The sequence below is a fragment of the Aptenodytes forsteri genome, unplaced genomic scaffold (genome assembly GCF_000699145.1).
Source record: "Aptenodytes forsteri isolate BGI_AS27 unplaced genomic scaffold, ASM69914v1 Scaffold120, whole genome shotgun sequence".
NCBI lineage: Eukaryota > Metazoa > Chordata > Aves > Sphenisciformes > Spheniscidae > Aptenodytes > Aptenodytes forsteri.
Window position 1 is genome coordinate 737,047 of NW_008795938.1, and position 24,892 is coordinate 761,938.

At 36.1% G+C, this 24,892-nt stretch overlaps 1 protein-coding gene across 1 annotated transcript in view; it reads left to right on the top strand.

Moving 5' to 3' along the window:
- Window positions 1-431: 431 nt before the first annotated feature.
- The window catches only part of RICTOR (RPTOR independent companion of MTOR complex 2), a 67,698-nt gene continuing 43,237 nt past the window's right edge, over window positions 432-24,892 (top strand). Inside the window, exons 1-8 of the mRNA XM_009285155.2 lie at window positions 432-525; window positions 9,459-9,523; window positions 15,235-15,366; window positions 16,603-16,666; window positions 21,011-21,137; window positions 22,125-22,294; window positions 22,544-22,611; window positions 23,575-23,642. Of these exons, the coding sequence (XP_009283430.1) occupies window positions 442-525; window positions 9,459-9,523; window positions 15,235-15,366; window positions 16,603-16,666; window positions 21,011-21,137; window positions 22,125-22,294; window positions 22,544-22,611; window positions 23,575-23,642 (778 nt within the window). The 5' untranslated portion in view covers window positions 432-441. The remainder of the gene's footprint in view (window positions 526-9,458; window positions 9,524-15,234; window positions 15,367-16,602; window positions 16,667-21,010; window positions 21,138-22,124; window positions 22,295-22,543; window positions 22,612-23,574; window positions 23,643-24,892) is intronic.

Sequence of the window (24,892 nt, forward strand, 5' to 3'; positions counted from 1 at the left end):
AAAGAAGTCATGTGGTGTGGCAGTAACGTGCTATCTTTTTACTTCTGTCTTTAAGTTTGCTCCTTGTCTTTAAATTACAAGGGGACTAGGGATAAAGCTGTTCAGTTACGAGATGTTAGGATTAGAGTTTCAGACACTAAATGGATTTCTTTGTCAATTGTAAATCTAAGATGCTGATTCAAATCCGCTTTAAAATAGGAGTCTCTCTTTTTCATGGGCTTTAGCATTGTTCTAAAGAACTTGGGTATGCCTGGTTTTGGTTCTAAGCATAAATCAAATTGATGCTTCTTGAGGCGAAAATGATCTCCATCCTTAATTAAGACCAGGAGAGTACCTGTTACATTTAGGAAACTGTATGTTGCATGCATGTTTAGATTTTGGATTTTTTTGTCAGCTGTATCTGTTACTAACCTGTTTTCTTTTGCAGAACCCTGTGATAATATGAGAGAGATTCTCCAAAACGTGGCCAAATTACAAGGTGTTTCAAATATGAGGAAACTAGGTCACTTGAATAATTTTACTAAGGTAAGAGCTCAAATGGTGTCATAGAACAAGTGATCATACAGGCAAAATGTTTTGAATGTACGCTATCAAAAGTTGGCTGGGAGATTCATGAAGCAGCCTAATATCATGGAACAGTACTTGAAATCTACATACTGTGGGAGATGAAAGGAGCAAATAAGGACAAGCAAATATGTGAATGCAGGGTTATGCTGAAGTTTGTCTACATGTCCTTCTGGTTGAATTTTTGTAGTATCTTAGTGCTTAGAACCCTGAAATATCTCCCAATTAATGGGTTAAGTTGCACAAATAGAGCTAAAGATTGGTTCCTGCTCCACAGAATTGAATAAAAAATGTGAAATGCCAGACTCCCTGGATGTAAACTGACAAAGTATGGTGGGGGGAAGGACTGTATCAATAAGCATAATATGTAGTGGTTTGGACACTAATAGAATAGCAACTGTCAACTTTCACTGCAGGTTTCATAGTGAAAAAGATTTAAAGGGGTGATTTCTAGAAATGGTCTGTATTGCTGATTTTTGAGGTGCTTTTTCCAAATACATGCTTCCAAATCATGGGAATGTGTCAGGTACTTGCCTGAAAGTATGATGGATATGTTGGAAGCTGTCGTTGTGAGCTGACAGGAGGCAAGAATTAAAAACTTAACTGCAGGATGAGAGTGTAGGCTGAAGAAAGAGGCCATGAAAGGCCTTCAGAAGGAGAGCAAGTACAGTTTTTTGGGTAGATGAGGAACCTGTGGAGAGGAGCAGAGACAACTGATAGGAGGTGGGCAGGGAGTTAGGAAAAGGGAGTTTGTTGTAGCATACTGAATGGTTGTGGTTGGACCAGTGTTCCATCTGTCAAGGCAAGGGAAATGTGCATTGCAGTCAGTGAGCTAGGAGACATTGGAGCTTCAGTGTGAGTGTTACCGGAATGGATGGACTGATACTCAGAAGGAGCTGATAAGTTGTACACCTTTCTGGTAGAGTGCCACAGGTAGAGCAACATGCCTGAAGATGAAACCCAAGTTTCTGTGACAGAGGATGGATTCTGCAATCAGCAGTAGCCAAGAAACAAAGTAGTAGTGGAGAATTTTGTGGGTAAAGTAAGGTTTACGTTATTGTAAATGAGCTGATAACAAATCATTGAGTAAGATAACCAGGAGGCTACCTGACAGTTTTGAGACAATGTCAAGTGAAAGAACGAATGCTCAAGGGCAGGTTTGGAGGACCAATCGATACGAGAAGGACAAACGTGCATGATAATCTTTGAAGTAGGCATGCTTCTTGGCTGTTAAAAGCACTCCTTGTAAGATTGAACAACATTTCAGTGGTAGAGTATGGGATTCAGTTAGCAGGAGGGTGAGTACTGGGAGCAAAGTCACAATAGCAAATAAATTTATCTTCTAGTGCATTAATAACAAATCTGTAAATGCTCCATTTTCTGAGTTGGTTCAGAGCACGTGTAGGTGCATAGCATTCACTGAGGAACTGAACTTACTTACACTGAAATCTTTTCTTTGGGTCATTGCGTTACTGTGTCTGTCAGTCTGTCAGACATCCACCATTGACAATATGCTGCTGTTTTTACTGAGATTCCAAACTGTGTTGCAAGAAAGCCCTTTATTCTGCTAGAAAAGGCTGATGTGTAGTTGTGTTTCCTTTTTGTGTTAATCTGGAAACTTTTAAATGTGAGTGCTTCCAAGTTCTCTAGTTGCCTTAAAATTAAAGAGCTAGATCAGGTTTGCAGATGCATGATTCCTAGCGAAAAGTCAAAATTTGAAACTATGGATCTTAAAACAGTGTTCATTTTACTATTGAAAATCAGATGTTAAGCACCTATAAACATGGTATATTAGTAAATATGCATACTGTAATTAAAGGATGAACCAAAAATTATTTTTAAAAGATCATTTAGAAAAATAGAATAATTCCATAATTGACTATTTGAAGAATTTGTTCATCATACTTACTTGGTGTTAAAATTGGAAAATACTTACAAAAACACAAGGAAGGTTTTCATAAATTAGACTTAAGACTGGCAAGAAATGATGAATTTGTGAAAAGCAGCTTGCTAAAATTAAATACGACTTTCGAAGACAGAGACTGTAGTTCATAACCTGGTTTTGATCCTGAATCAAAGTGACCCTGTATAAGGGAATCATCCTACCCTATCTAATGTTTAGCACTTGTTCTTGTATTCATCCCCCTGGAATATCTGCTTTATAAATGTATAACTTAACACATTTGATTTTGAAAACTCTTCCTGTTTTTGTTTGAACTGTAAATGCATTTATGAAAATAGAATAAAAGTTGCAAATTGTATTGTATTGTCTGCCTTGTGGTTGGAACAGTTCTGTGTTTTTCATTCCAGTGGTTAGGAGTGAAAGCCTGGAGCTTGGGGGAGATGGTTTTATTTCCTTTTTACACTCTGGTCTCCTACCATGAATTGATATAGTCTTAGTTCTCCCTGTGTGAAATAGGAGTGTGGGGAAGATAGATGTGCTAAGAGCTCCTACCATGATGATATAGTCTTAGTTCTCCCTGTGTGAAATAGGAGTGTGGGGAAGATAGATGTGCTAAGAGCTGAGGATGTTTGTATCCTGTCTTGGAATTATATTGAAGATGAACTTGATTTGTCTGTAAATTCTTGCATTTTATAGTCCATTTTTGAAAGGCTACTAGTTATCTGGGGTATTTGTCCTATGGACAGGGAAGGGACCTTTGAAATTTTTTTATAGCATATTTCTGACAAAATAATACAGAAAATCTATAAAATTTAACTCTCCTGTTAGGAATGTTATTATTCTTAAAAGAAAATGACAGCACCAGTCTAAGCAGTTGCTCCTCACTGCCCCAGATTTTTCCTTCAAAGACTGGACGAATCTCGCATTTGGAAGAAATACTCTTCTACTTTTTTGGTCAGGGGAAGCAAAATGTTTGTATTCATGTGGAAACAAGTAATGTAAGTTAATGTGGACTTTCCTGACAGAGATCATGGTAAATGTTAAGTTCTGTATTAATTTCAAGATATCTGAGGTATGTTAGGTTCAGGTTTCTTTCCTTGAAAGAGGACTAGATTTTTAAGGTGGGGTTTGTTCCCCCCATGCCCCTTTATTTAAGGAGAAGGAAAGGAATCACCCTTTAAAAATTACTGAACTAGACTCCAGGATTTTATGCAGAAGTTAAATAATTTAAATAAAATTTAAACAAAAATGGTGGTCAGCAGTCAACAGGATTTGTTACTTTATCTGAAAGAATGATACCCTAAGGCAGATACCTTGTATGAAGCTTGCATGCCCAAGAGATGTAACTCCCTTTTCATTTGTCTTTCTCTTCAAGATGAGTGTTAACTGGTGACGTTCCAAGTCCCCACAGCACCCATACTTACTGTGCAAAGTACGTGGTATACATGATATTTTACAAAAACTTGCATTTCATTCATCGAGTTTTAGGTAGTACTACTTCTTAGTAAAAACGTTAATGTTCATGTTCTTGGCTCTGGCTGCAGAACATGGGTTGTTCTTGCCCAGCAGGTGCTGTAAGTTTTCTGCTCCAAGAAATTAGCATTCCCAGTCTGGTGATACTCAGGCTATGGAAAATTATGTTTAGTTCTGAATTGCAGCAGTGGCAGACTTAGAAATTTTTCTCCTCATCTGCTGCTTATCACCTAATAAGTGAAGCTGAAGTTTTGTGGGCAAAAAAGCTTTTGAAGTACTGCCTAATCTGTATTAGACAGAAATAATCTTGTTCCTTTCAAACCACCTGTATCACTGTTTAAGCTAACCTGAGTTTTGACCTCAAACCTGTTAATGGTCAGTGACACTTTCAGTCGTCACAGCAGTTCACAAGCTCGGTATGTGCCTTTGGCTTCGGTAAGCTGAGTAGGATTACGCATCTTTCATTTATATGGCCATCTACATAAGGCAAGCACCTTGAAGTTTCCCAACCTCTGCTGATTAATACCAAAACATCATGGTTACTTCTTTGGGGTTTTCCCCACCCCCATGAGAAGTAGTAAGTGATAAATTACTGAAAACCAGAAGGAACTATACCATTGCATTTACTTAGTGGAAAATATCTTTTGGATTTGAAGTACTCATTTAGAATCCTGTACTATAAAAGACTTATCCCACTGTTAGCTTCTGAGAGATCCTTTATACCTTTTTAAATCTGAAAACGTATTTAAATAACGAACAGAAAAAAAGACCCACAGATGTTCTTATAGGGATTTCTGTTTTTCATTCAAAAAGAAAGGTGCTTCTTTAAGGACAAAATGAAACTTAATTCATTTTAGCTTAAATTTAGCAATTGAATAGCATCAGTGATACGGAAAATCATATTTTCAGTCTGCTCAGAACTAATTCTGTCATTATTTAATGAGGCTGTACTATTCTGCTCTAGATACCTGTTAGCTTTTGACTATGCTGCTAAATTTCACTAAGATATAGATTGAGTTTGGGACTATAGAGGCTTTCATGGATTTTTTGATTCATAGTCCATCATTTTAGAGTCTCAGCTGTCCTTTGCAAAACCCAAGTATCTTAGAATCTGAATGCAGTATTGGCTGACTAACATTCATCCAAGTAGGTAGCAGATAGGAACAGAACATCTGCTTAGGAGCATTCAGCTGTGGAACAAACCTGGAGAGCTAATGGGTCTAAATCCAGAGTCTGCAATTTCAGCAGGGGCTTCTCTTAAGACCAGGAGTCTACTAAGTAGTGACCTCATAAATATAACCAGTGATGGTTCAAACCGTATTTCCAAAATTACAGTATAATAATTATTTTTCAGATGCATAGAATATCATACTTTTACCTAGCAATCGCTGTGACTATTCTGTTAAATGTAAATTTGAATGGTCTCAGTGTGCACTCAACTGGCGTATCCTGTTGACCTCCTGTGGTTTTGTTGTTTGAGCTACTGTTTCCAAGACATGTTGATGTGTTACTCATATTGCTATGACTCATCCAAGTAGCATGAAAAACTCATAGCTGACAGTAAACATGAAAAAAAACCTTCACTGTAAATTAGTCACTGTCTGGCCTAGCCTAAGTACCATTTTGTCCTAATATTTAATCATACCCTCAAAGACTCTGTGCTATTCCCATTCATTGACTATTATATCAAAAAATTTTGAATTTTAGAGTTGACTTATTGGCAGTTTTAACAAGCAAAGTGTAGTCTGTGTGTTTGTGTGTGTATATATATATAAACATATATAAAATTTATTGTGTATATATTTAAAATATATACATTTTATATATAAGATATATAGATAGATTTGAAATATAAAGTGTATTTGTATGATTCCAGGCATTTACATGATAGGATAATCCATTGCCATTTTAGTGAAATACAGCAATGTGTAGCGAAAAGCAGATTTTAGTATTCTGGTACTGCTTGCCTACAAACTTACACTACAATGACATGCATATTAATTGTTAAATGTTACAGTCGAACATGACGGTTACTTGGCTTTGTCAGGAATTCAGCCATCTACAAAAGTCACTGCACTTGGGCCAGAATCATTGACCTGCTTAATGTTGTTTGAAGGTGAAATGAGAAGAAAGTGGCAAAGTTTTCCCTTTAATATATTTAAGACCAGACATTTATAACTAGCAAATACCCAAGGCATTGAGACCAGCTGAACAGTATCTTCTTTATAGCAGCTTCCATGACTTTTTTTCCGCCTTTTAAACATATATCAATCCAACCTTATTTTGCCAAGCTTTTTTTTCCTAGACTAAATAAACCCAATGCTGAGCCTTCATGGGTGTATTTTCTAGCTGCCTTGTACATTTTTCTGCTACGCTTTTTCCAGTTTGTCTGCTCTTAAAATGTGGCATCCAAAATTTTGTTCTTCGTGCAGTTTTGAGAGCAGCCTGTGAAGTGGGGAAAAAAGGTCTTTTAATCTGAAACATAATGCAGTCCCATTAGTATTTCCAAGGGTAAAATTTCCTTCCCCCCCGCCCGAAATGACATCACATTAACTCATTTAGTTTATAGTTTGCTGTAACTTACAGATCTTGCTTTCCTTTTGAAATTTGTTTTTGTATTTAACATTCTGAATGTTTTCTGGACATACTGTATTTCTCTGCTGGACTCCTTTAAGTTTTTATCTGTCTGTTAATATGTGGTACCCTGAAGGATATGATACGCTGTTCCTTCTATTTAATTGAATTTTCTTACTGAGTTTGGGCACTCCTTTCAAATCACTGAAACATTTTGAGTTCTGATCTTGCTGTCCGTCTTTTAAATTCTTTTCTAGCAGAAATCCTGTAAGCACACTACTGTGTGTAAATTGCAAAGAGAGCCAATACATAAGTAATAGTGGCCCACTGGAATGAGAGTAAACTAATAGCTAAAGTAGCTAATCCTGTACTTACTTTTTTTAGCCAATTTTTTCTGTTCATTCTCTGTGAGAAATATTTCACATGTACGCACAGACACCATCAAACACTTTAATAATTGTCATCATGTCCAGAAATTTGTATCCACACAGCAGATGAACTTGATCAAAGTTATAACTGTTGTCAGGTTACATAACTGTATTTGAGTTTCAAGATAAGGTCAAGTTTCTTTCCGCATCAATGCGGGTGTGCGCAGTGGGAGCACGTATATAGAGGAAAACAGTTGGTATTGATGAGCTAATAACTACACTGTATGTATTTGGTAAGAGTGGTTACTGACAACTAAACTAGAGCTGGTCCAGTGAACTGAATGCTCTTTAGTAATTGCAGCAAGTTAGGTGGGTTCCTGAAACACGTCATCTGCTTTAGTTTCATCTCGGGACCGCTCGAGATGCAAACCAATAGTAGGTGCGATGATAGGAGACTCACTTCAGAAATGCACTAGTGCACACAATAGCAGCTTTCTCAAAAATGTTTTTTCCTACATCAAAATTACAATTCTGATTGGTTGGGTTTTTTTTTTTAAGTAGGAAGAAAGACTGTGGAGGATAATCTGGTATGTTAAATTAGGATTTCTCATTTGTGTCTGGGGTGGAACGATGGGGAGAGGTTTAGATGTATAAGTGATGAGCCTAAACAACTATTGATGTACTTTTCTGAAACTGAACAATGAACTGTTTTTACTCACTATCTTCTCACACTGTTTTGCTTACACTCTGCCAGCCAATTTTTACAGTTCATAAGATGTCAATAGAAATGCTAAAGCAGCAGTGGTGGCCTTAGGCAGTCCAGCAACATGGCATAAAAATAGATTGATGCTAGGAAGTGACATACTGTCATAACCAGTTAATGCACCAATTGTCTAGTTTTATTATCACTTAAATTTGAAAGGTGGGGGAAAAGAGGTTATATAATAACTTTCCTTATGTTTTGTAATCATCTTTGGTTATAGCCACTGTTAAGAAAAATGCAAAATCCAAAATATTTCGATTAACTTAGATTATTTGAGCCCAAATGTGGAGCTGATCTAGGCCAATTTAATAATCTATCTCATTAACAGCTTTGGATTTCAGCATTATCGCTATGCATTTTTCTCACTATATGAAAAATAATTTCTTAAAACGCAATGTGATCCTTGGAAGAATTTGTACTTGTTGAGCACAAACCTAAGTATTTTTGGACTTAAACAATCATGCTAATAAAATGGATTCGCTTAAAAGCAGAGTTTCTGTGCGATATGCTGGTTTTTCAAGTGGAGATGAACAATAGAATGGGAGCATGGAACATGTTAAATATTTCAACTTACAGTAGCCTTAATTTAACTTCGTTTAGTTTATTATAAATTTCTTATTGTTAGCAGTAAATACATATAAAGAACATGGCACAGGCTTTTATATATTTTAATACTTTCAGAGCAGGGCTATTCACTAGTTAGCACAAACACTTCCTGAATTCCTCACTGAGGAGAAACTGTTAATGCCGCGCTGGCTCAGAACTGAACACATGGCGGTTTCGAAAAGAGAGGACAAAGTGCAAAGCTATTGCAATCAGTATTAGTCACTTGAGTTTTTGGAAGTGCTTGGAAAAGTGCTTTGGGATTTGGATGTGATAATGAAGTATTTTATAATTTTAGCTAGGGGCTATAAATGAGATTACTAGGAATTTCTTTGTTGCTCTTGCAAAGTAGAACAGCGTCAACTCTTCTTACAGAAGAGAATGTTTTCCTTTCCTCAAGAGGCTAAAACATTGGCACGCACTAGATTGCTCCTTTTGAGATTGGTTTTGGACGTAAAAACTGCACTTGTAAATCTTCAGTCTTGTGTTCAAAATTGATAGATATGGTTGAAATGTTCAGAATTTGCGACAGTTTATAGGTGTCGTCTTGTGTGCATAAATTAAACCTTTGCACTGATTTTTTCGGAGGTACAAGTTCTATGGAACTGATGGCAGGCCAGGCCAAATGTCAGTTACGGGACAATTACCATTGGCAATGCCTTCTGATTTTTTTTTTTTTATTACGTCAGTTACGGGACAATTACCATTGCCAATGCCTTCTGATTTTTTTTTTTTTATTATTTTTTTTTCCTACGCCTGTGCTGCTGTGGCAGAACATGACAGTGGACCACCAGTGTCAATCTTTGCTTCAAAACTCTCACCTGAGCCCTCTTCTTGAATGCAGATGTGCTTTGACTTCAGTCTTTTTCATCTCTACTCAGGTTACCAATTGCCCTACTAGTGGCTCTTCTGAAAAGAGCTTAAAGGCAGCAGGAGGAGCAATCTGGAATTGAAAAATTGACTCGTAGGCAGCTTACACAATTGTGCAAGCTTTTCTCTAGTATGAGAGGCCACAGATTTGTGTGTGTCTGGCGTATATAGGAACAGAACACTGACAGCAGAAGTTCTCAAGGAAGTTTGAAGTTGGTACACATCCCCTTGCCATGAATGAAATTCCTCAGGTTTCTTGGAAAGCATTGCCAGAAATCTACAGTTTTACATAGTCATTTTTAAAGAGTTATAAATAATAGACATTTTCTTTTCTTTTCAGCTTCTTTGTAATACTGGCCATGCTGAAGAAAAGCTAGGTTTTACATATGACAGCATCATAATATGGTAAGTAGTAAGGAGCATAAGAGCAGTACTAGGGTTCTTTAATTGTTTTAGGTGCAGTGAAATGAACTTTGTTTGTACTTTTGAGCTAGTATTTTGTATTTCTAATGTATTTGAAATTTCATTATGCAAACATATACCTTTCAAATATTTTAAGAGTAAAATCAGAAATACATTATTCCCTTTCAGGCAAAGAGAGGGAAAAAACTTACAAGTTTAAAAGTGTGGATTACTTACTATATTCCACATAGATGTAAAAAATACCTCTATATTTCAGTACTTGCAGAAAGCACTTTTAGTAAAAATGTGCATCTACAGAATTTAGAGCATACTCTTGATGTAGAATCAGGATTTAAAGATAAACATTTTATGTTATTTTGGTGTGTATATGTCTGTAGCATTGCTTTCCCTGCTACTAAAACACCCTGTGTATGTACTTTCAAGTGGAATTTTCCTATATTTTGTTGCCATTTCTGACAGTCAAAAGTAACTACGTGCTTATTTCCAGAACTTCTGTGTTTCTACACAGACATTGGTAAATTTGTCCTGAGGCTTAGCATTGGTGGCAGAAACAACTAAGGTCTAGTATTTAATATGACTTTGTGTTCTTTCAGTTTAGTTATCTGACTTAGGAAAGCAAGCCTAGAAAAGCTAGTCACTCTTTTAAGTAAAATGTTGGGAAAACTTGTGTAATTTCTTGTGGAAATATTGTAAGTTGTTTTCTTAAATAGAACTGATTTTCCATGCTAGAACTAAAAAATTAAAAAATGTTAATATAGTTTTGTGAATGCATATTTTGCTGTAAGCTTTAATAGGCTGTCATCTTCTGATCTTATTTATGTAATCTTTTCTAGTGCTTTATGATGGGACTAAACATCTCTTAAGAGTGTAACTTCAAAATTCAGAGTTCTTTACCAAATATTTTTAAATACAAGTCTTAAAAGGTTATGCAAATACTAGTGTTTGTTTTTATAGGAAGAAGTTTGCAGAAGGATCTCCTAATCCAAACACAATTACGGATATTGATAAGGAACAGATAAAAATGTTGTTCTCAGCACACTTGTGAAGAAAAATAGCCCCCTACTTAGAAAAAAATGCCAAAAATGGCTTCTCAAAAAAATAAAAATATAGCAGGAAAATTATCTTGGTTAATGTTGTTGCTTTGGTCAGTCCAATGGTTCCTCTGTGTATGTACATGAGAAGCAAATTTTTTATGCAAATATGTAGGTTATTCTGCTATAGTGATAATTTTTCAAACTCAAGGACACCACTCAAATACTCACATTTTAACAACCACAATCGTGCTGCTTGGTGGTTCTTCAGAAATATTTACAAGATAGATTGTTTTCATGAAATACAGACTTTTGAGGCAAATTTAAAAATTCTGCTCTACAGAGTTATAGCCATTCTGCAGTAGTACTCTGTTTGCAGGTTATTTTGCTATACAGCATACAGCCATTCTAAGTAACTTGCAAATACTGAACTTTTCAATTAATTTTGGAAATGACCTTCAGGTAGGCTAAGTACCTATATTCCTGTGGAAATAACATGTAAGTTCTGTAATTTGCTCTACTGATGTTCCCAGCGTTATCTTAGATTTCCATAGGGAAACCTTTCTGTTCTACAGAACAAACTTGTTTTTCTTTGAAAACATGAGAAGTTACTTGGATGCAAGAAATACTTCGAGTTTTCTGCATTTGTGAAGTATGAATGGCTAACCTTAAAGCATTAAACTAACGGGAATCAATGATTTCAAGAATAATTATACATTTCCTATAAAGTTCTAGGTTTTGGGGTCAGTAACCTTGATAGAATATTTACCCAAACTAAAGACAGTTGCAGTATGCAATAATTGCAATTATTCTCAAGTTAGAGATCTGTTTTTTAGAACTCATTCTCTTTTTAGAATTTTGTTAGTCCAGGTGCCTGATTATAGTTTCTTCCTGCCAGCAAATGGAGATAATAGTGACACATTTTGTTGTCATTCCCAGTGTAGATGGGTCTTCCCGGTTCCCAGAGCACCATACCATTGACAGATGAGAGGAAACCTTGAGCCATGAAGAAAATGGAGTTTTGGTAGGCCTCAGAAACTTTTGAGGTCTTTTAGTAATGTGCCAAGAGGCTTTGGCCATAAAAGCAAAATTCAGAACATTCACAATGACCTGGCTGGATCAAACAAAGATTTGTCAAAACTATGGTTATCTTTCTATAGTGAATGGATGAGATGCTTTAGAAAAAGGTGCAAGAATGATCCTGTAATAGGTAGTGAATATCCTTTCTTATTCCATCCTTTGTTAGTTCTTCCAGACTTTTTATCAGTCTTAATGTTTATCAGCCTTAACGCTGTCTTAGGAAGTTATTTTCATTTCTGCAGTGATGCTGAAAATACTAGGGCAAGTAGTATTCCGCTTACTTTTTGTCTTACACAATTGTGATGTCTTTTTGGCACTTTCAGCCACAGATGCACGTGGAGCGTGCGTATCAAAATAATTTTCTTGATCTGATGGCTATTTTAGAATCATGTAGTATGGGTTTATAATACAGTTTTTTGTCCTGATGTGTGTTAAGTCACATCTAATAATCTTGAATTTTCTTCACCATCTTGTTAACTATGCATACAGATAATTCTTAAGTTCCCTTGAAATTTTTCATAACCCCAGCCTATTCTTATTGATATCAACTATGTTGCTCTCTGTATTTCTGCCCTCCCTGTTTCCTCCAATCAAGAATTGTATACTAAATATTGCCTCCAAAAGGAGATTGTGAACCTGGATAAAATTCAGGACAAAAAATTGTCAGGATAAAAATCTTCCATTCACCTCCGCTCTTTGAATTCATCTTTTCAGATTTTGATTTGCAAAACTGTTTTTCATATCACTCTCTCTCCCCCCCTCTCCCTCCCCCCCCCCCCCCCCTTTCAGAAGATTAGTAGAATATAGTTTGTGTAAACTCTACTGGGTGCTTCACATGGCTAACCAGTTTTATTTTAAGGTGATTTTATTTTAAGATCATAAACAGTCCTCTGGATGCCCTTTGGAATCCTTTTTGTATAGACCTGTTTATCGCCTTTTCTCCATCTTGGCCACTACTGTTTATAATACGGTGCTAGCAAATATATACAGATAGTTCATGTTAACGTTCTTTCCAAACACTTAGATGTGAAGCTTGGTGGGCCGCTGACAATACTTACTAATAGATTTCTCCCAGTTCTTCCATCGTTTTCACTTCTTAGTCTAACTCGTATTTTGTTTAATAAAAAAGGCTTTAGGATAGGAATCTTCATGCAGATCTCTAAAGCAGTGACCTAGGATGAAGAAAATGCTTGTTTCTGTCATACCTCTGTCAGTTTCTTATTTGCTTCATTACTTCTCCTTTTCCTTTTGGGTTATCCAGTGGGTCCGATTTTAACTTTTCAAGTTTTCTCCTTGTGGTATAGCTGAGAAGTCAGAACACATAGACACGTACAGACACATGCGCATAGGTGTGTGGGTTTTTTCTGCCTGCTGTAGCATATCTTCATTGTCTTTATAAGGTCAGGTTTCTCTGAGGTTTTTGCAGTTCAGTCATTGACTGGTGACTTCTTTTGTTTAGTTTTTGTTTTTAATGGAGAGGTTTTTGTTCAGCCTTGTACACTTCTATATGTCACTGCTTTCATTGGACCTTTGTGGATTTTTATGGCCTTTATTTAGGTCTGTATCTTTCTGGCTAGGTATATATTTTCATTGCATTCTTACTATTTAAAGATAGTGACACGTCCCTTTTTGGTACCTTCTGCTTTTGGATGTTGAATCTCGTGATAGTGTTGTCCTTTGTAGTGGTTTCACTGTTGCCAATTCTTAAATTAACTTCTGTCTACAAATTAAGAATATCCTCCTCTTGTGAGTAGTAGAACAAGCTTTCAAAGCATTATTGCTTTTGAGAAACTATTTGTCTAAAGATTGTTTTGGTGTGCCATTCAAGAAATGTTTTCCTTTCAAATATAAAAGTAATGTACTTTATGAGGGGGAAAAAATCCAGATTCAGTATTTGGCTGTCCTAGTAAGAAATGTCATGGATAGCAACAACACCGTTTGCATGAGTAATGGGTAACTTCTGCCCTAAAAGGAAACTCTGCTGAAGCGTCTTAAACTGGCATATCCAAACCAATTGTAAACTGTGAGGTAAAAGTTCAAATAGAAAAATACCACTCAGTAGAACTGAGTCTTATGTGCTCATCCCTCAGACTTCCATCTCTGCAAAACTGCAAAACTAGAAACAAAGCATGACTCATGATCTAAAGAATACCTGTGATGTACTCAGCATAATTGAAGAGTTACTGCTTTTCTTGAGTTACTTTGGAAATAAATATCTCCTCTAGTACAGCTTTTTTTAGAGGAAGAATTTTTCTTAACCTCACAGTATTGAGAACCTGTTTTTTATTTGCTTCTAGCTCAGCTTAAAGTAGGTAAATAAAGGCAATTAGTGGCACTCTTTTTATGGGAAGAATCATATTTGGTATTACAGCAAAGATGGTCTTCCTGACGTAATTCCCTACTTGGTGCTGAAAGTAATAATCAGTTCATGTTTATTTGCATATAGTATTGCAGCCTTTCTACTTTGTCTAGATATCACCTGGAAGTAGGTTCCTGTTACAGTGACTTTTACACAGGCCAGTTAATCTCCAGAAAGATTTAGAAGATTTTTGGCCTTGGAGTAGCTGATTACCATGCATGACGATCCTAGAATAAGAAAAAAAAAATAAGCCATTTGTATAGGTAGAAGTTCAGTCTCACTGGCTGAAGTATTTACATTCTTAGATGTCCACTGAAAGAATCCTACTAAAATATGTCACTTGAGGGGGTTGGGGTCTGTCGTCGTCGTGTCCCCCCCCCCCCCCCCCCCCCCGCCGGCTCTTCCTCTCCTTTCAGGTCCCCCCCGGGTAGGCAAGGAAAAGGGGTAAATATTTTGAGGGCCTTCAAAAGGACAGTGTGTAACTTAATACTTTCAAACTCCATTTCTGGAGACCTTCAGTATCTCATTCTTTTCACCTAGATGGTGAATTTAGGAAATTACATTATGATGGCAGTTATGGTTAGGAAAGCTCACCTCGGTGTAAGCAAAATGCTTTCAAAATCTGTCTAAAGAGAAATACGTTTTGGTTATATGTTAAAATGAAATCTGTAGAAATCTGTACTGTGTTGGGCTGTTTAAATTATGACTGTCATATTTCATGTAAACGTAACATGGTGCTATAACATCTTTAGTGAGTGGTGCATATGATTACTTAAGGTACAAATTTGTCTCTATTAGGTGTCAAGACATTGTTTTGAGGGCTTGTGCTTATGGGTTGGCAGTCTAGCAGAGGAGAAAATGCTCTACCTGTTAATTTTCTTGGACTAATATTGTGCTCAGCTGTTTTGTCAGATAACAAGTCGTATGCAGGTCTTGGTCATGTATCATTTCATGGATGTACAAGCTGTTCTTTGGGGGGGGAGAAAAAATTGGTTTGTGGCTTTTTCAGATTAATACATTGCCTACAACATCTGCTGGCAGGGTGAAGGTTTGCCTTCTAGGCTGTACAGGTAAATATCTCAAAGACAGAAAATTAATGCAGAACACTTCTTTTTCAAAATCAGACTTTTTATTTTAAGTGAGTAGGTGGTAGCTGCATGTTAGATGGTGAAGTCTACCTGCTGCTAAATAATTGTTTGTCCCCCTTGTTTTCTTCATTGTAGTCTGAGGTTAGCTTTACTAAATGAAGCAAAAGAGGTGCGAGCAGCAGGATTGCGAGCACTCCGCTATCTCATTCGAGACTCCAGTATTCTCCAGAAGGTGCTAAAGTTGAAAGTGGATTACTTGATAGCCAGGTAATTTTTCTCTTCCTTCTTGTTGTAAATTGTACAATTGTAAATCACTTGCTTTTTCATGGTTGAGACAGGTGATAAAAGGTGTTTTCATATCCTCTTATGTTCTTGATATGTAGTTTTATAAAAGCCAGTTTTCTTCAATATGAATAACATCCTTTAAAAATAGAAGGATAATACATCACACCGGCTAATCCAAATAAAATGCTGACCTAATATATGATATACTATGAGTAATCTAAAAAATCCCTATGTTTTTCAATCATAAGTGCCATTAATCATAAATTAATCTGTGGTGTTATTAGAAGGTTGAAACATCAGTAATTTTCATGTCTTGAGTTGTTTTATGGAAGTTGTTCTGATTCTTTGTATTATCATAGTGCTTCGGAAACTCTAGTACAAAGTCAGGGCTAAAAAGTAGTTCATGCCCAAGAGTTTGTAATCTAAGTATATGTTTTTCAATCATAAGTGCCATTAATCATAAATTAATCTGTGGTGTTATTAGAAGGTTGAAACATCAGTAATTTTCATGTCTTGAGTTGTTTTATGGAAGTTGTTCTGATTCTTTGTATTATCATAGTGCTTCGGAAACTCTAGTACAAAGTCAGGGCTAAAAAGTAGTTCATGCCCAAGAGTTTGTAATCTAAGTATAACCCATGACACAACAGAAGAATACCAAAGGGCAAACTAAGAATGACATAATAAGATCAGCAGGATAAGTAGATTTAAATATTAACATTTCTTGTGCTTCCTTTGTTAAAATCTTCTTGGATTTAATATACTGATATAGATTTGTGTGTGTTTCTGTTTATAAATATACACACATAGTCAGTTTTAGTGTGCTGTTTAATTTTGTTGGAGCAAAGGACTTTTCTGATCTGAGAACACACACAAAACGTTGATGTGAAACATTACAAATACTTTGTTTAGTCTCATTTGAAATGACAAATGCAGCTAGCTCAGAAAATATTTGTTGAAGCTGTTATGCCTTGCCATTGTATATTTTAGAACATTCTAGTGATTTAATTATAATGAAGATAACTGAAAAAAATATAAACCGAAGCGAATTGATCAATCGTAATGAGTATGCTTGCTGAAAGGCAGAATTTTTAAACAATCAGTCATAATACTCTTTTTCTTCTGTTTATTCAATTGCATAAATACTAAAATGCGAGTTGTTAACAGTTAAGGTGAAAGTTAGCATTGTTATAAACAAAATGTGTGTTTAACTTATTTTAGGTGCATCGACATACAGCAGAGTAATGAAGTAGAAAGAACACAAGCACTTCGATTAGTCAGAAAGGTAAAATCTAACTACGTATGGTCTTATCAGCTATGCCAGTCAGTTGTGCTGACTCCTGGTTTTCTCCATCGGCAGTTTTTTTTTCACACAGTCTCTTAATACCTTACCTTACTTTATCATGTGAGAAGAAATTATAGCTGATAATTCAAAAAAGAGAAGGAAGGGTAGTGCTGAGACTTGTTTTGATTTTAATCTCTTACCACTGAGAATCTCGAGTGGGCTAGAAAAATCCTACTAATTTTCCAGGATCATACTGGACAAGATTTGGGAAAAACTTACCAAATGATGAATGCAAGGGTATAAGAACCATATTACTAAGTTTAATCTAATGACTGAACTTTATTGTATAGTGTGTGTTAAGCATCTGTGAATCAAGGATGGGAGATTTTCTGCCATTTGAGAAATGAGGCAAATTGGCATCACTGGAGTAATCAGTTGAAGGAATGCTTCTAGCCTTACTGCTTTATCCATAGAGGTTGATGCTATCCATAGTTCTTTTCTCAGATACACAATAAGACATAGTTAATATGTGGTGGTTACTGTACTGTGCACCCATGGATGTGAGATGTTTGAAGCTGTGATAGCTGCATTTTCAAGTTCATCCTAGAGAAATTGGCACATACAGATACTGAAGGTATTTTTTCAGGCAACATAGTATTCTGCCTTTGTACTGGGCTTTACTATTCTTTACCATGCTTATATTCTTCTACTGAGCATCTTAGGAAGAACTACCAAAGGCTTGAGTAACGTTTGAAGTAGTTGGAAGAATGGTTCCCTAGGAGCACTATGTGTATTTAATCTGTTTTGTGTGTATATGTATTTTTTAATATATATATTTAGGTTGAAAATATGGAAGTTTGATACGCAATTCCTTTTCTTATAATGAGCTCACTTGGTTTCTGTCTCACAGAAGAGACAACATGCTTGATTAACAATTGTGACAAAAAGAGATTTTTAAAGCTTAAACACCACTCCCACCCCTAAACCCAAACAATCAAAACCCACAACCACAAAGGAGTGGATCCTTGAGGAAGTCACAATTTATAGAAGTTCTTTGCTAATCTGCTTTAAAAAAGAGCTTCAATGTAGATTCAGAATAACTTAAATCAGAAGATGGAATGGAAACACGTTTATAATGAATTGGGGTTTTTTGGGTCAGAAATTTGTCCTCATTATTCCTGGGCTTTTTTGAGCATTTCCTAGTTGAGCAAAGACTTCTGTCTTGCTTGAAAGAAACAAGAGGAAGCAAGAGAAATAAACCCATTAGTTTGATTTGAAAAAATGATCCTGAAAGGTCAGCATTAAAAAACCATACTGCTGATGACCAGTGCTTTTTTTTTCCTCCATCATTGTACAAGGATGCTGTGCATGGGATGTACATGCATGGAATGTACATGCTGTACAGGGATGCTTATGGCTCTTCCATGCTGAGAACTATGTTGATGAAAGATGTTTCCTAACATCTTTTGCTACCTAGAACATCCTTGTTTCTTAAAAGACAATGTCAGACAAACAAAAAGCTACCCAACCTGGCTACCAGTAAAGTTAACACCTTTTTCATGTCCTCTCTGGCCTACAGCAGTTAAGCATGCATCGGCATAGAGCAGTCAGTACTTGAGAAACTCTCACAAGGAATACTGTGACACAGGTCCTGAATGGCACATTCTGTGTTTTCACACTGTCTTTTTGTTACCCTGCTCTAGCCCTTTTCCCATCTCTCTTCATCTCCCTCAATATCTCAGACTCAGTGGTTTGATACCGGGATTCCTACAAGATTGTATAAAGGTCTAGAAGAGGAGAATGAATGGCAAATAAAACAGAGTTAATTCATTTATGTAGGAGGTAATTTACTGTGAGCCATGGAAGAGCTGAACTGGCTCTTCCACCAGCATCATAGAACTATTGTTTTCAGTTTCAAAGTCTGGATGCAATTCTTTAACCTCATCTTTGATAGCAAAAATGCCTATGTAAGAATAGCGTAGATATAAAACTTTAAAATTAAAACATTCTCTCGCTTTCTTCTCTTCCTTTTCATAGATTTTAAGAACAAAATACAAAATTAATCCTGTTCTATGAATTTATAAAAGGCACTTAATGTTAGACTTGTTTAAAAAAAAATGTTAAAGTAGTATAGGAAGAGAAAAGAAAAACAACTTTAAACTTTTTAAACTTGGTTTCTGATTTTTTTTTGAAGGTTTTGAGTGCTGACTATCTCTCTTGACTGTAATCACCTCTACATTTCCTAGTGAGAGCTTTTGCAATTTTGCTTCAGAAAGCGTTTTTCCATCTAATAGAAGTCAATAAGACCATTATTTTTTTATAATTTAATAGGTGGGATGTTTTATTTTCAAAGCAGAAGTCAGGGTTAGGTACAATATGAACCATCTTCTTTCTTCCTCTTTTTTAAAGGAATCTTTAAATACCAAATTCATAGTCTTTGTTACTTATTTCATCATACCCGCTTGTAAGTAGCTTTACATCACCTGTCCTTGGTCTTTAGAACTGCATTTCAATACCTAGAGCAGAATGAAAGCAAATGCAAAAGTATATATTTATTCTACTAATGTACTTGGAATTGAATATTAAAAGAAAGAAATCTTTCCTTCTCATGCCTTAAAACCAAAGAAAACAATGAAGCAGAACAGCCTAAAGAGGCTGCTTGTGTCCTCACACTAAGTACATGTCAATATCAGTGGAAAAAAAGGTTATAATATAGAGTGGATTGGTACATCCATTCTATCGCTAATTCTTGTTACTTCATGCCGTTGTAAAAGTGAAAGACTGCGTGGGTGGAGGAGAGTTTGTGTTTTCTTTAGAGTCCTGTGTTAAAGCTTCCTGTTTTGTGGGTGACAACATTATGTATGACAAGAAGTTTCTCAAAAACGTGTCTTAAAAATAAACTTGTTAAAGTGTACCAATATATTTCTCATAATGGTTGATCTCTTCTCATTTTAACATCCTCTGCAAAGAGGGTAAAATAATTAATCCACTTTGTCTGAACAAGTATCTGTAAGACATGTAAGGGACCTGTAAAATGAATATAGGTAAATCAATTTCGGAAAAATAATAAAGATAAGCCTGCTTTTGTTGGAAACAAAAGGGATATTAAACAAAATTTTGGAAAACTAGCCTTAAGTTTTTAGGTGTTTGATGGTTATTGAGGTTTGGGTTTTTTTACATCTCACTTCTATTTATTAGTAGAAAAAAAGGTGACATGGTTGAGTGGGCTATAACACATTACGTTGTTCCCTTTTTAAGCAGTCAGACAGACAAAAAAACTACTTCCTCCTTAGTAATACATCTGTTTAGTGATGTTCATGTTCCATAGTATAGAGGATATGTGTATTTAATTTTCAGAAACTATGAAAAAAATGTGAACAGACAGCTACTCAGCCTTTGTACTCAAAGCCTCATTTGGGGGAGGGTGAGGAGTGGTGGTTCTGGTTGGTGGTTTTGGAGTGGGGTTTTTTGCCTTTAACTTGTGCACAGGGCCTTGCTCCTTAATCTGGTGTAAATTCTGCTTGTCCTAAACTAGCAGCTGAGGATTGCCATGGTGCAGGACCTCTTCTGTAGTGTAAATGAGCACTGGCTATTAAAATCTGTTCTTCTATTCTGTCTCAAATTTATTGCAATTTTTTTTTTTAATTGAAGAATGACTTGATTAAGGGACACAGGTCTTGTTTTCATCTTTGCTTTTCAGTTTAACATGTTTAAGGTGTGTGGTTTTTGTGCCATAGCTATATAACTTACAATGAAGTTGAATTGCGCTGCAGTTCTAGGAAGATCAGGTACTATGCAAGAGGATATCGCGTGTTACTGACAGTTGCCTTCCAAATACTACAGTAGCTTCTTCTGTTGACTGTCCTTTTTTGTAGTCTGCAGCAATCTAAGGATCTCCCTACAAAACAGGGGATTTCAGTCTTGGCTGATTAAACAGTTGAATAGGTATTGAAGAATCTGCTGCAGTATGAAAGAATCTTCTAGAAGAGTTTGTAATCTACTCTGTGTCATTGGATGGCATTCTTTGTTGATAAATGCTTGGAAAAAATATGAAAAAGGTAGCCATAGTTCTCTCTGCAACAGTCATCTTTTTAACCCTCTCCTATTATGATAAAATAATATAAAAATAAAAAACTGAAGCATGAAGAGAATGGTAAAGTAAATTGACAAACAAAGAATTTCAAGAACAAAAGAAATCATTTGAAGATTCGCCAGATACAACCAAGTAATATATGGAGTGGTCTGTCTGGTTGTGTCTAGGAAACAGAATGCTGGAGAATCTGTGAGTATATTTAGAGAAATATTATGAAGAAACCAGAGGGCATTTTCTGTCTTTCTTCGCAGATGATCACTGTGAATGCTTCATTGTTTCCCAGTTCTATTACTAATTCTTTGATAGCAGTTGGAAACGATGGTCTTCAAGAAAGAGACAGAATGGTTCGAGCCTGTATAGCCATTATCTGTGAACTAGGTAAGATAACTGAAAGCTAATTAAGAAAAATTTTGACGTGGTTGTCATCAGTTTTCTAAGAGATTCTCTTCTGTGGGTTTGTATTAAATAGATTGTATTCAAATAATTAATGGTATTTGTTTAATAATTAGACGTTAAATGTTCTTAATGTCAGTTTCATGGATTTTAGTCATTAGTTTGGTGTAAAACAATATCACTTTAACTTAAAATCTCTTAAGTAAAGTACCTGAAGATTTCAGGTGCTGTTCTTCTTAAGACTTGCTTAAGTCTTCTTAAGACTTGCCAATTTTTGTTTTACCTTAAAAACATTTCCCTGCTGCGGTTGATGTTTCTAAAACTAATGGATAGGAAGTAGGGAGAATTCCATACATGAGATGCTGACAAACATACAAGAGTTCAGAGAACTACAAAACATACTCCTTTAAAAATTTCTACAGTGGGTATATGATTAGCTGGCTTCTGGAAGTCAGTGTATGTGTCCATGTAAAGACTATCTGGACAGTGGTTTATATTAACTCCCTGTACTTGTATGTGGGTGCTGATTTTTAAAGTTTTTTCAAACTGAATCAATGAGTAATAACTTCAGCAATGTTTTCAAGATACAAACTTCTGTTTTAAAGAAATAAACAATCTGTTACTGTTTTATATTCTAGTATAAATATTTTATCCATGTCAGTCCAGTGAAGCACAAAACCTTTTTACGGGGAAATCCAGAAACTACTGTGTGGAAACCTGGTTAGAAATAAGTTGGGAAATTGCTGCACAGTGGTGACTGACTGACCAGTATTTTTGTTCATGATAAATTAATCAAAAATCTCAATTCACTGCTAATGTCTGTCCGTTCCATTAAAAGTTTTCCTGTGCGTCAGCAGTATTCAGGAGGAAAAAGACATACGTACTAAAGAGACGACAAGTTTGTCACACTGGAAGCCATGAAATGTTTTCTTTCCCATCACTGGCCAAAGTGACATGTTTTTCTTTATTTAGCACTTCAGAATCCCGAGGTGGTGGCTCTTCGGGGTGGTTTAAGTACCATCTTGAAAAATGTGATTGATTGTCAGCTAAGCCGAATAAATGAGGCTCTGATAACTACAGTTTTGCACCTCATTAATCATCCAAAGACCCGACAATATGTGCGAGCAGACGTAGAATTAGAGGTAGGTTCAGTTTTACTTGTTTAGTGACAGAAATTAAACATTGTATCACTAATGAAAATGTTTAATTTGCATCTTGGATTTCACCTTCTGTGTTAGTGCAAAATGTTTAAAATACAACATTTTAGGCTAAAAGCATAATGATTTATAAAGCAGGAGTAACATGACAGATTGGAGTGGGACTGAGGAAAGGGCAAGACCCATTTAACTGTATTCTCATGTGAAAGTAATGCATGTCTTTCTTTTGTTTAGCGAATTTTAGCTCCTTACACAGATTTTCACTACAGGCATAATCCAGACACAGCAGAAGGACAACTCAAGTAAGTGTTAGTGCTGCTACTTGTGCTACCAGTTGTGTTCATGGTATTGGAATTAAACTATTTTTCTTTCCAAAGTGAAAGTAAAAGCAATGACCTGATACTAAACTAGTTGAAGTTGAATACAGTAGGTTAGAATGCAACTTCCTAAAATACTGTTAAGCATTTAAGATTTAAAAGGGCTTGTTTAGCCTGGAGAATAGAAGGTTGGGGGACACCCTCCCCTGAGTAGCAGCCTTTCTAATACCTATGAAGACGTTATCAAAAAGGTGTAGCCATGGTGGTGAGAGGTGGGAGGACAAGAAGCAACAGAGAGAAATTGAAACAAAAGAGGTTCCAGCTAGATATGGGGGGGGGGGGGGTGGGGGAATTTTCTGTGAGGCCACTCAAGTGTTGGAACAGGCTGTCCAGAGGTGTCCTGCAGCCTTCATCCTTGAGAGTTTCTGAGACCTGCCTGGATAAAGCCTTGAGTATAACCTGGTCTGGTCTCATAGCTGACAACTTCTTTGTCCAGGAGTTTGGACTAGAGACCTCCTGAGATTGCTTCCAACTTAAATTATTCAGGTTTTTTTAATTACCAAATGGCATTAGATGCTTAGCTCTGGGTAACTGAATAAGGTCCAAATCTTTAGGTCCCTGCTGTAGACTCGCTGTCAGTGGAGGCGCAGAGTGATTCATCAGACCACATACAGGTGTTTACTTTGTGATGTTATCCTCCTACCATGGAAACTCCCCTGAAAAAGGAAAAGTAACAATACTTAAAAATTCTAATCTTTGTGTGTGTGTGTGTATACACGCTGCATGAATACATATACACACATATATGCATACGTAAAAGGTTTCTCTTACTCTGGATTTTGTCCCCTATCTAAAATCTCAGTTAACTATTTTTTACTTGCTATGTTAGTAACACTGTTTGTTTTATGGTAAATAACTGTATTGTGACATTTGTTGTTTTAATCACAGGGAGGACAGAGAAGCACGGTTCCTAGCTAGTAAAATGGGAATAGTGGCAGCATTTCGATCATGGGCAGGTAAGATTTTTTTTGTTTGTTTGAAGCTGGATGATTGGAAGGGGAATTTTACTTTCTAGTATAGGAGTGGTTTGTTTAAACACAGCATCTGTCTCATTTGATGTGTCTAATTTCTATCAATACCTTCCTACAGCGCTACTAAGATGTGTTTTGATACTGTAAAATTGGAGGACATACACATAGTTTTCTTTGACTAACTCTACTGACAAGACACAACTTCCCCCCCGGCCCCATACAGAATACCTTATAAGTTGTACCTGGATGGTGGTACTTGACATTTGAGGGGTGAGAGGATGTTGAAAATAACATCATAAGAATTTGCCTTTGAGATGGTTCTGCCACCATAAATAAGAAATCTTTTTGTCTATGTGAAGAGATACCAACAGGATAGTTTCATTAGCACCTGGCTTTTACCAGGTGCCATAGCTGAAGAGAAATTGCAGATGGACATAGTTTTGGGATTTTTCATGTAGAGGACATTTCTGAAGCAAAAAAGCAGGTTTTTGCATTTTTCTAAATCCTTTCTCTGCAATATTACAATATCTACCATGAAGATTACTGCCTTAGGGACTGCTCATTCTTTTAGTCAAGACAGTGTCTTGCAAATAAACTAAGTCAGTTGATATGACCGTTTACCGAAAGTTTGGGTAGGATTTTTACAGGCTATACTTAGGAAAGATTCAGACTGTATAGAAAGCCTTTTTCATTATAAGACTATTTGCTTTATTTTTTAATGTTCTGAAAATGATCAGTAAGCTTAATTTAATATCCAGGTATCCTTCAAAAGTTTCTTACATGTATTCTCACTTGTTTGGGGAGGAAGCTTGGGAAGTTTCTGACAACTTTAAAACTTCTAGGAAGCAGTTTCTAATAGTGTTGCTGCATCTTCCCTTACTCACTTATAACTAATAGCATATGCCTGAAAATTCAAGTGGCTGAAGGAATAATTGTCTTGGAGTGTGTTACTTGCAATGGCACTTCACTGTTAGACATTCATCCTTTTTTATATTACTTGTCATGTTGGAGACTAACATCGTAAATGTTTTTAGTACAAAAATGTCCTTACACTGTCAGTCTTCCCAAAGGACATGTAGCTAAACCAGGCTTGAGGGTGTTTTTGGTTTTTGTTTTGGCTTTTTGGGTAGGTTTTTTTTTTTGCCTGTGTGTACTATCTGCTGTGTTTGACTGTTCTGCTCTCCTTATTTTCCTGACTGCGTTTTTCTTCAGAGCTGATGGTTACTATGTCCTTT